Source organism: Fukomys damarensis, unplaced genomic scaffold (assembly GCF_012274545.1).
Source record: "Fukomys damarensis isolate Sample0158 unplaced genomic scaffold, DMR_v1.0_HiC HiC_scaffold_29, whole genome shotgun sequence".
Lineage (NCBI taxonomy): Eukaryota > Metazoa > Chordata > Mammalia > Rodentia > Bathyergidae > Fukomys > Fukomys damarensis.
The window spans coordinates 25,121,998-25,134,921 of record NW_022900941.1 but is presented as its reverse complement, the minus strand read 5'-3'; the positions used below and the strand labels follow the sequence as shown (position 1 = coordinate 25,134,921).

The 12,924-nt window shown below is 33.4% G+C and overlaps 1 protein-coding gene across 1 annotated transcript in view; it reads right to left on the bottom strand.

The window, feature by feature from the left end:
• Nucleotides 1–12,924, bottom strand: part of Arhgap15 (Rho GTPase activating protein 15) — a 594,167-nt gene that overhangs the window by 205,758 nt on the left and 375,485 nt on the right. The window contains exon 11 of the mRNA XM_010620947.3: nucleotides 900–977. Coding sequence (XP_010619249.2) covers nucleotides 900–977 — 78 coding nt within the window. The remainder of the gene's footprint in view (nucleotides 1–899; nucleotides 978–12,924) is intronic.

Below are 12,924 nucleotides of genomic sequence, written 5' to 3'. Positions count from 1 at the left end.
CAAGTAATATTTCATTATATGGATGCACCACAACTTGTTCATCCATTTCATCTATTGAAGAACATCTTTTGCCTTCAAGTTTTTTTCCCCTGTTGGGTTCTGGGGATCAAACTCAGGGTCTCATGCATGCTAGAAAACTGCTTTCTGACTGAGCTATAACTCAAGCTTTGCCTTTAAGTTCATAAATAAAACTGCTATAAATATTTGTATTCAGGTTTTTGTGTGGACATGTCTTCAAATCATTTGGGTAAACATCAAGGAATGCAATTGCTGAATTGTATAAAATATATTTCTTTTAATAAAAAATTCCAAATGGTTTCCAAAATGACTAAACCATTTTATATTTTCGCCAGAAATGAGTTTCTGTTGCTTTGTATCTTAACAAGTATTTGGTGGTGTGTTTTAAGTTTTAATATTTTTATAGGTTTGTAGACATACCTCATTGCTCTAATTTTTAACTCTTTGATAACATATACATTTCTTAATTTTTAGGTTTTTTTCCTCCTATGTATATATTTTCCTAATATGTGATTTTGATAACTATTAAATTCCTTTCTTTCTTTCATCACCATATGTCAAGTGGCTGTTATAAGCTAGTAACTTTTTAAAAACTGGATTGCTTTCTTTTATTCCTTTATTATTCTTTCTTCTGCTATTAGTTTGCCATATTCTATTCATCATTTGTTTCACATTACTTATTAGTTTGTATTTCTATTATATTGATCTCTGTATAAAATGGATACCTTTTAAGTTTTTGGTGATAATTTAAAAATTTTTTTTAACTTTCTCTTTCTTCAAAGTGTCTATCATTATTGATTCACAGTGCACAGTGCAGAGTCAGAAGTATTGTTAGAGTTGTAACTACTGAAAAAAACATCTAAAATAAAGAAATCACTTACCTTGATTGACGATAAATCTTAGCTTCTGTATTGTTGCCAGATTGCCACTAACTCTATATATCCCATCAACATCTAGACCTGAAAATAAGAGGGCATATTTATATTAGTACATACAAGAACTCAGATAGGAAAAGATAAATATAAGAAGGAAGATAGTAATAAATATCTATCAAATATCTCTTCTACACAGAGGAAACAAATTTCTACACCCTAAACTGAGCAATCTTCAAAAGTTCAGTGGCAATTCATCACCAACAAATTTTTGTAGATTTGAATCACAAAAGAAGTACAGGTACCGTGGAATTACAAGGCATTTTCTAGAGTTAATTCCTATGAAAATAAAGCAATCAAACTAGCAGATAAAAAGAACCTCTCAGTATATATATATGTTACCACTCCTTTATGGAAAGGTAAATAAAGGTGTTTGCATAGCATACCTTGTTCTGATTATTTGAAAATATAGAGTGAAAATCCTAATCCAGTTGTATAACTATTTAGATAACTTTCAGCATATGGTAGGTAATGTAGTGTTATGTTAATGAGGGAAAAATAAATAAAATCTTTTCCAAAATAATGATATTAGTTTCAGATTACTTTAGAACTGGGTATCAAAACGACTTGGCTTGGAAGTGGATTTGAAAATTATTGCTTTTTTGGACACATTTATTTATATCATCTAGTTATTTTTTGAGTGAGTTATCAGAAACAGTGAGATATAGGAAAATTAAAAAGAAAGACATATAATATAATATAATGACAGAAATTTATATTCTTTAATGTCTGTAGGCTTTCAGAGAGGCCTGGGTGAGATTCATAGCACTTTGTCTACAAAATTGGGAAATTTCTATGGGTTAATCATTGTAATTCTTAATAGTATTAAATAAATTGGGAGAAATTACTGCCATAACACAGGAAATAAATGCATTACAGACATGAAGTGAACTTCACTGTTTATCTGTTGTTGTATTTTGAAATGCTTTATATTAACAAAATCACTGCTTTTGTGGAAAACATTGGTAGACTATGGTCGAGTAACATAATTTATAGCACTGATCTTAATGACAAAACTTAGATCATTTAGAAGAATCATGGTTTTTACCCTTCCATGTAATTGAGATAGTGATGGAAGAATGGAAAATATAAATATATTATTGGATGTAAGTTTTTTTGTTCTAGAATAATCTAACAATAAAGATTACATTTCTGAGGCTCCATCCCTTCTAGAGAACTATGGATTTCAAGGAATTGAATGAACTTACTCACCTGTTAGTAAGTGGTCAAAGTTTCTAAGGTTCAGGCATTTAAAAAAATCAAACATAGTCATTCTTTTTGATGTACAAAATAGTTCCATTAAACTAAAATAAAGGCACTACAGTCTCTTGACAGTGTGCACTTGACGGCCTAAATGTGACTATCATCACACTTAATATTTGATTTTTAGTTTAGCACTGATTCAAGTCGCCTTTATATCTATGTATATATGCACAGAACATTAAAAGTTTAATGAGTGAATAATGTGTTAACTATTTTTTTCCATTATCATTAGATACTGATTGGTATTTATTTTTAACCTATAACATTTTAAAAAATATAAACATTTGTGCAATTAAGCAAGTGTGTTCCTTTCAAAGGTTTTCCACTTAATTTTTGGAACATGTAGTCACTAAGAAAAATATTTTTGACTTCTCCAAAATCATTCTTGGTGTCCCTGTATTGGCAATAGAAAAAAAAAAGCTTATGATTACAATTTTGGGGGTTTTGGGAATAGCACTGGTTGAAAAATAGTCAAAGGTCATTCAAAATTAAGAGTAGTACACAATGTCACCAATTGCCACCACAAATTAGAGCAGGTTAAAAAAATTTTGACCAAATGAAAAATTGTCCTGATAGTTTCTCTGTAGTTATCAATTGCTTTGAAAAAATTTAGAAAATTATCTTAGAAATTAGAAAATAATTAGTGGAATATGTGGGGCTGCATTCTCTCATGAGAAATCCCAGCTTTTTTAAAAAAGAAAAAGCATGTATTAGTTCTGCTTTAGATAATGATTACAGCGGAAAAGTAAATTAATATCTATTACAATAAAAATGAAAATTTGAAAAATTGACTATATTTCATCCTTAATACTCCTTTCCTTAACTAGCTAACCCTTTATGAGAGGTCAAAGATAAGTGAAATTATTTGAATTCGCACAAATTTTTACTGCAAATCCTAATTTTACTTCAACTTCATTTTAATATGGTTCCCCTTTATATTAGGCATACAATCAAGTGTATTTTAATTTTGAAGATAAGACTCCCATAAAATTCTTTTAAAAGTATTAAAAAGCTTATGTTATCTTGAGTTGCAAACTGTATTTCAGATGCTGAAATTCCTGGTATTGAAAACATTTCTTTTTCTATTATGGGTATCTGAAGTTGCAACATAAGAAATATTCCCATTGGCTTTTTGGAAATTTCAGCAGGATTTTTTTTTAACTTCAATAATCAAAAACATTAGAAAGAGTAGTATGAAATGGATATATTTCATAGGACCAATTGGAAAACACTACACTGTGCACAGAAAGCAGCCTCATCCTAAATTAATAACCCATCTTTGGGGGAGGATAAAAGAGGGAGCACTGATGATGGAGACCAGGGGCTTAATTCCATCCTGTGCCACCACTGCGGTTACAGAACTGAGTCACAGCAGAGAAACTCTTTTGTGGCTTAAGATAGAAACCAGAAAGCAAGAGAAGTAAAGTAAAACATATTAGATGCAATGTGATTCTAACTTGACACAACTTCCAAGCCCTTTAGACTCAGAGATATCAACACCATACATCTCCAGAATGATAATCATCTCTGACATGAGTGGCTCAGGCTTTGAATGGCTCACGCTCCCCTGATATCATACTTTTTAAATTATACAAATAGAGTGAAAATGACAAAGTACATATTAAAAAGGGTGGTATTGCATTTTGCAAAATAATCTGGAACTTATCAGTGAATTTTAGCAATTATAAATTATGTAGGTATGGTCTTGAGGTTGATTACCCTTTCCCTGGGTAACTCTTGAAATGGCAAACCTAAAATCCCGGGAATATTATCCAAATTACAATTATTCACGTGTCATCCTTTTTTTATTTCAGGAACTTTGAAAGTAATGCCAAACCAAATCATTGTAAATTGGTGGATGTGAACATCCTCTTCATGACCACATTATCCTTGCTGGATGGGAACCTACTTATTTTGGAAATATAATTAGACTTTGCATGATTTTTAAATGAGCAATGTCTTCAAGGTGCCCACGTTATGCTTTAGCGAAGTTTGGACACAAATTACTTTGAGAGTACCTCTTTCAAGAAAATAACATGATGGAATGCTAACTGAAATTTTGCCTGTTCAGCTAAAAATACTTTGGGAACTCAATGAAACTAAGTCATTGTACATTTTTTTTTCCATCAGAATGGCATTAACAGCACTAATGAAAAATTTTAAAAATAAATCCACATTCACTGAAATATTACTTATATATTCATCATCAACTGACATTCTCATTTTTCAAAATGGTATTTACCATTAGTAAAATTGTTGAGTATTCCTGTAGGAGACTTTTGAAACCCCTTCCTTCCTTTTTCTCCTAAAGAAGCTTAAACTAGGATAGTCATACAATTAAGAGTTATTAGACCAAATGGTGGTATAAACCCAGTGGAAAGAATGCAGCTGTCATGAGTAATTCCCACCATAAATCTTAGACATTTTCCAAAAAGAAATTTTAGAGACCAGTACTGTGTCCAGAATTGACTGGTTTATTTGCCAAAATATGGGCAGATTTTGACAATGCAGATGAACCTGTTAAATGTAGTTGCAAACTGTGGATTAAGTAGCATCCTTAATATCCTGAATTATGGACTCACTATGAGAGACATGGCATTTGATTCCAGTTGAGATACATACCCTAAAAGCCGTCTTGTTTTTCTGATCTATAACAAAATGCATCTGATCCTCTGGAGTCTGAAAATATGAGCTGGAAATTTTGCAAACAGCCCCTCTCCTGAGATTTATAGTGCTTCCTAATTCCTAGGAGGCCAGAGCTACTGCAAGAAGAGTCATTCTTGCAATACTTTGGACGTCTGGCTTTCCCCTGGCAAGAACCACTCCAAAGGAACACTTAGACTGCCTCCACTCAACTACGCATTACTTTCTCTGTCCTTCCAAATTCTTGCTTGGGTTCAGAGGTGGCATCAGGGGAGATCTTTGTGCCATTAAGATTGACTCCTTCTTCTTTAAATTGAAAGTCTTTCCAAGCTCTTATTGCTGACTGATTTGCTCGTACACTTTAAATTTATTGACTGAGTGTTCAAACTATAATTTCAAATTTTTATATTTAATGTCTGTTCTTCCTCAAGGATTGGAATTTGTGTTGCAGCTGTATGTGCCAGTGTTATTTAATTATTACTAATTTCTTGTAAGATGTTTACTCATGCAATTTCCTATGAATGATTATCTTAGAATTAACACAGTTTTGATGACAAGAGTGATTTTATTTTATAGATAGCCATTCTAAACAATCTTTTTTAACAATAAGGGCAATCTCTTTCTATGGTGAAAACCAAAATTTTACCACACAGAAAAATATGAGGTGAGAATGAAGCATTTGACCCAACCTGCTTTCCAATGATAATCATTTTTTGCAGTTCTATTTGGATTCTTTTCATTGTTACTCATTTTTTGCCAGTGGGTCATATTTCTGTTTATAACACATTACCTTTAGGTGATACTTACTGTTCTATCAGAAAAGATAATGAGTTTAGTGTCATCATAGTTTTTAATTACTTATCTATCTTCTTTCTCTTTGTTATTAGTTATATTTGTCTGTTTCCACTTGTAATACATCAAAATCACTTGTCCTATATAAATAAACTAATGCACTGACTCTCCCTTTTCTATCATCACTTTCTAGTTTTACTCCTTATGTTACTGTTGTTTTATAGCTTCAAAGATTAGAGCATTTTATTTTGTTCTTTATGAAAATTTTGTGACTTATATGTGGATAAAAATTAGTCCCTGTTTTTAAAAAGGATGTCAGGGAGGACAGGGACTAGGAGAAAAAATGAGAACCAAGACCTGTCATGGAAAGGTACAAGATCCCAATAGTGAATGCAACTGTACTGGATACCTGAAATGTACCGATAAACTCAATTAGAAAAAGGTTGTAATTAGGTTTGGCATTAAATTTTTGTTTCATAAAAGAGAACTTGTAAAAGTTAAGAGTGAATGCCATTATGAGAAGAAGACAAAAATGGAAACAAAGTCTTCGTAGATAGGGAGGGATGGAGGGGTTGAAGGGAGGGGAGGAGAATGAGGGGAAAATAAGAACCAAGATGAATTATGTAACGGTGCAAATTTCCAATGATGGATGTCATTATATTGTATACCTCAAATGTACCAATAAAATTAATTGAAAACAAGTTTTTAAAATATTGAATGCATCCTCTCCTGTTTTAGTTTCTTCATTTCCTCAAATTAAGTGCTGCTCAGTGGAAGCTTCTTCAGTGATGAGAATGTTCTACATCCCTGTGGTCCAAACCCGTAGTTGCTGGCTGCATGTGAGGCTGCATTTTGTTCAAGTTTCGGAAGCTCATGCGTCTAGTGAGTTCCATAGTCCATAGTACAGCTCTAGGCCCCAGTCTGCCAGTACTCTTTTCTTGTGTACCACTGTTCTTTGTTTGAGAATTTTTTTTTGCTTCATAAAAATATATGATTGGTATTTTTTTTATTCTCTCAACTCAATAAATATTTCCCTTTGCTTCATAACTGATTGCTGATTTGAATATTTTGGTCTTATAATCTTAGTTTTTAACTTTGAAAAATAAAATGTTCCATTTTCTTCTAGTACCCCTGCTGTGAAGTGTGATGACAAATAGGTTTCCAATGTTTCACAGGTAAATTGCTTTTCTCTCAGAGATTTAAAACAGTTTTTTTTTTTTCCTCCTTAAATTTGCAGCAGAAAAGTTTACTCAGAAATTTTCTACATCTGGGTCTTTTCCATCATAAAAGATTTTTTTGTACTGCTAGATACATGTTTCCATTTATTGCCTTTTTTATCTCAATCAAGAATGTTGGAATGAAATTCCTCAAACATCAGGTTACACTTATGATTGAAAGACACAATTAAAGAGAATAAGCAGTTATCATGGGTAGCACAGCATAAATTGAGTAACCTTAATCCAAAATTCTGAAATCCTTAAAAATTATGAAACTTTTGAGTGCTACTATGATACCATATATGGAAAGTTCTACAGCATGAAACTGTTTTATACACACAATTATTAAAAGTATTTTATGGAATTACCTTCAAATCATGTGCATAAGTACATATGAAATATAAATGAACTTCCCTAAGATAGCTCATTTTGCTTATGACAGCATCCCAAGATCTGAAAAATTCTGAACACTTTTGTCCCGGACTATTTTGAATAAAGGATGTGCAACCTGGGCTTACTCTAGGTAGGGTTTTATTTTTGTGTGTGTTTTTTTTTGTTTTGTTTTGGTACCAGGGATCGAACTCTGGTCCTTGCGCTTGCGAGGTGGGCCACCGAACCACTGAGCTAAATCCCTGGCCCTATAGGTAGAGTTCTGCAACTGCGCTGCCTCTTACTGTGGTAGAGCATTCATGACTCCTCATCTCCACCATTTTCCTCTCAGTTGCCAGCTTTTCCTCATCCTTCAGAGTGTGGGTGCAGGCTCGCATGCCTACCACAGGTAGTGAGCCATACAGGACAAAAAACTAGGGATCTGGCCTCCCAGCAGTTAGATCCTATTGTTTAGTCAACTCCTCTGTTTACTCAGCCCTCTTGTCAATTTCTGCTCCTTTTATTTGTTGACTCCAGATATTCTTTAGACATTCTTTAGGTCATCCTTGGAAAGAATTGTGCCTAATTATGACGTTTGGGCATGGTGTTGCTTCTGCTTGAATTTATCTACTTTTTGATCTTATCTACTCTTTCTGGAATTTGTATTTTTGGTCTGCTGATGTTACTTTTTGTGTTTCTGGCACCATTATGGTTCTTTTCTTTTTAAATGTATCTTTTTTCTGTTATCTCATTGGGATATAAAAAAATTATTTGCTGGGGCTAAAGCCCAGGGCCTTCTACCTTCAGCTACATCCCCAGCCTTTTGATTTGCTTTTGTTTTTGTTTTTGAGACAAGGTCTCACTAAGCTGCCCCACTGAACTGAAACTTTTGATTCTCCTGCTTCAATCTCCCAAGTAGCTAGGATTACAGCTACTTGTACAAAGCTACATGTACTAAGGAGAATTTTTTGAGCAAAGCAAAACTGGGCATTTTTTTCATCTGTCAACTTAATGGGAGGTGTGTGTTGTGTTTTATAAACACAAAATTTTTGATGCTTAAAACCAAAGTTTCTTAGCTTGCTGATTTACTACTGGATAAGAATTTTTATGGGTGCGCAGGATATAAGTAATGAGAGATTACAAAAGAGTATTTAAAATACTCATTATGTGATTTCAATTTAATTTTTGGAAACCATGTTAACACAATGATAAGTTTTAGTATATTTTTTCTCATCCTGTCCTTTTCTTTGTTTACAGAAATTCTATCATCATTTATGCTTTTATCATTCCTTATTACTGTTTTTTTGTTCTATTTCTTTCTTAAATCTTCTATTTCTTTCTTAAATCATTTCTTATCTATTTTCTTCTCATTTGGTATTTTGCCCTGTTTTTCTTCTATTTCTGCTATGAGTTCTTATTATTCCCCAAACATTTTTGTTTTTTAAAACCTCATAACAAACTATTTTAATTTTTCCTTTTATTTGTTTGATTTGGTTAAAAATCATTGCATAGATTTCATTGGTCCATTTTTTATTATTTCTGTCTCACTGAATGAGTTCTTCATCTACTATGTATTTATAGAAGATTTGCATGGAAAGGTATTTTTGTTCTCTTAAAATATGGAAGAGATAAATACAGTATTTGTTGCTAATTTTTAAAAAAATGTAAAACTAAAAGGAGGTCCCTGAGTAGCGTGCTTTTTGTTGAACATAGTGTAGAATTCACAATGCTCATCAGTGAGCTGTTGTATTATATAGTCAGTGCCCTAGAGAAGGGTAAACTCCAGATTTAAACAATGTCTTAAAACTGAAAGCACACACCATAGTGGAAACACTACAGAATTAATGGAAAGGTGGTATTGAATATAGAAACTGTTGAATTACAAAAACTGTTTCTCTTCAAGGTCTTTTTTATCAAACACTTGGTGTTTAAGGTCACTGTCAAATGCTGTCATTCTCTTGCCCCCCCATTATTACAATCTATTAATACTAGGAAATGAAATTCCTAAGTGCCCTAACCAAAATATTTATTTATTTATTACTCTTAGTCATATTTGCTGTTCTCTTCCTCAACCTTGGACACTGGGGAGACAGTACTGCTATTGTTTCAAACTTAAAACTGGGGAGAAGAAGGAGAAAAGATTCTGAGAAATGGCTGTTGCCTTAATAATTCTGCTCTGTATCACTTTTATATGACAAAGGTCAAAGTAGTATTTGGTAAGTATGAGGGCTGCAAGTGAGGGTGAGGAGGGTTGCCGATCATGCTTTTTTCTTATCACTGTGTTGGTACTCTTGTATAGAAGTTGGAGAAAATAAAGAAAAAAATGTATATTGTATTATTTTCTATTTTTCATCTTTCTTTCTGTGGAGGATATTGAACATTTTATAAGTGGAAGATAATTTAACCGAATTCTTTAAATGTCACTGTCTGATATTAGGGCATCTGTCCTCAATGTGCATGTAAAGAATAACCTACTGTCACTCTGTACTCTTTGAATTTTCCCCTTATATTTATACTTAGTTCTGGGCCACAGTATCTCACTGATTTTTATCACTGATATTTTTCCATCCTGTTGAAGTCAAGACATGTAGACAGCAGTGTATAAAGTCTTATTCTTGTTTTTCCATTTCCTGTGCCATCCTGTGTGAATTGCTGTTGCATATAACCGCCATACATTCAATTTAATTCCTGTTCTACTCACAGTCAACTACTTGGCTGACTGCTTTTAAAAATCACACCTTTTAACTATAGATTATTAAATGGTATGTGAGTCATGGAAAAGACAAGGGGTAAAAATGTTCTGATTTGGTTAATGTCAGATAGTTTGAAGCCATTAGTCTACCCTGCTTAATACCTGGGTAAATGGTAGTCAGAGTATGGTATTCCATGTGTGGCTACACATTTCTTACATATGAAGACTTATATATCTCTCTAAATTCAACAAAGAATTTAAAAATTTATACAATAATTATAAATATTATTTACAAAATTACAAAAATCTTAAGATCATTCTGGAAATCTCTCCCGAGGCTAGCAAGATTTGAGAGAGACTCTGAGTTTATTCTTCTGTCTCATTGGGAAAGAATATAGCACCCACTGTCTAAAAAGACCAAAGATCATTCACAGAAATGGTTTCTAGAGAATGGGAAACAAGCTATCTATATGAATAGTCTTTGACAAATTCTCTTGTGTTTCTTTCTTCTTGTTTATAAAAATCTAAGTCTTAAAGACACTAGCCAATGATTCTGGTTGTCATTACAAAGCCAGGGCTGTTGTCTTGAAGGAAACTTTCATGTAGCTGGAAGATATTGAACTTGGAGGTTATATTTGGTTCACCTCATATCATACTTTGAGTTTCTTTTATGTTGAGTTCCACTGTTATGTTATGCTGTGATCATACTGATGTAAATAAATCATTCTTTTGGGATTGTGACTTAGTGTGTTTCATTAAAATAAATAGGAGTAACAAGAACAAAGAGTTTAATTTGGCCTGCCATTATCATCTGGTAGTTTGCAAGAAAATACACCAGGATAATCTGTTAGGTCTAGACAGTAATGGGACATCAGGGTCAAGGAGAGAAAACCAACTTCTCAGAGATGTCATTTCTACAGATAGATAGGAGTCTGGGAAGATGCAATATGCTCTGTGTACCCATGTATACTTTCTTCCCTTTAAATTTTTAGTAACAGACTATTTCATAAGTTAAAGACATGCAATAAAAGCTTACCAGTACAAACAAAAAGAAAACACTGAAAAATGCCTCCTTTTCTGATGAAGTCATAACGGTTATATAAAGTCTAGCCTTTGATCCCATCATACTTGGAATAGACATTGATTTAAAATTCATATATTTGCTGTCATTCTTTTCAGTCCCTCCACCCCTATTTTTCTTTAAACATCTAAACAAAGTGACCTCATTGTTTTCCGTTGGGCTTTTTTTTTTTTTAAACATTGGCTGGGATGATTGAGATTCAGGAATGTGGGAAAATGGATTCCCAAACCACGTCCCTCCCCTTTCATTCTGAACTGTAATTTTTGGCTTGGCTTGAATCACAGTCATCACATTTCAGCCTGAATCTCTCTGTAAAGTGATCTTTCTTAAACATTTCTCTCACTCATCAAGGGATCAGAAACAAAGCCATTCTAGCCTTTCAGCAAAACACTTACGGGCAGCTTTTATGGAGGAGTCGCAAGAGCTAAATTTCCTCTAAAACTGTTTGAAAAGTGAACATTTTCAGAGCCTTGCTGTCCTTTTTGTGAATCTTGTCATCTGTATGCCATGAGCTCCAGCAGCTATTTTAATCTGTTTTTGTTTGCAATCCATTTGGTGTCCACCCAAGGAAATGCAGGTGATTCTAATTAACTTACTGCTGAAGATGTAGGAAAAAATATCTCAATTGTGTTGTACAGAATTTATACACTTAAAACTTTCCTCCTATTATTTATAACACATTATTAATGAAAATGATTATAGGAATATATTTACCACCTATTTCTTTGCTGCTCACTTCTTTTTTTTAATCAATGTGGCTTATGGCACAAGAAAGAGCCACACACATACACAAACACACAGACACAATACAGACCCTAGGAATGCTTGCCAACTTTTATTTAACAAGAGTAGCAACTTAAAAATAACATTATTTTTACTTTGTGCAACATAGTTTAATATCTGAAATAACCCTGTTCCAATAAAAACCTATTGAAATACTCTCAGGCCTCACTCTGCCCTGAAGGTAAAAGTGATTAATTGAAAGATTTTGGCAGATCTCCGCTCACCACCAGGGCAGTTTAATTTAGAACACATTCAACCATTTCTCAGTGTCTCTGTGTTGGTGGACCATAACTTTTGATCTTCTTTGGGGAGGTGCCTCTAATGCAGACCCTTTGGCTGGCCACTTCCTGGAGCGTTTGATGGCTGCCTCTGCTGAACAGTCAGGTGAGAGAACACTTTTCTGTACTGATGCTTCTAACATGGGTCCGAGAAGTAAGTTCCAAACACAATGGCAAGATATTTCTACAGACTTGTTTCAGCACACCAGTCATCACCAGTGAAGTCCTATTTAGATGTCAGACAGATAACTTGCTTTACCTTCTTGATTCTCTTTCAAACTTTTCAGAAATTCTAGTCATTAGACTCAAGTTGAAGACGAAGAAGCTTCTAACCATAGTGGATGAGGCTGGCAATTTTGAACTTTTTATATTCAGAAAACCTTAATAACATTCTTATTTTCTTTTGGAGAATACAGGAGAGACAACCTTGCGGGTATTATTAATACTTCTATTAATTAGAAGGATGGAACTAGGGCACATTCCTCCCTGTTTGGCAAATAGGACAATGTTTAAAAGTGGCAAAATGGACGGACAAAGACATTTTTATATACACTGGACAGAAACCCTTTGAATTGGTGAATCCTATTATCTGCAGTTTGGTAAACATTGACTAAGCACTTACTATGTAGCAATAGAATTCTAGGTTTTGGAGGTACAAAAAGGATACAGTATACACAGTTGTGTGCAAATGCGCCTGCACTTATATGTACGTGTTTATGCACGTGTTAGTATAATGGGTATCCAACATTTTGGTGTAACTGGTCTGTGCTGAGGGAAGACAAATTGTTTTGGGTCACATATAAAATGTGTAATACAGTTAATCTATATAAGTAACAAAACTTACTTTAGAATATAT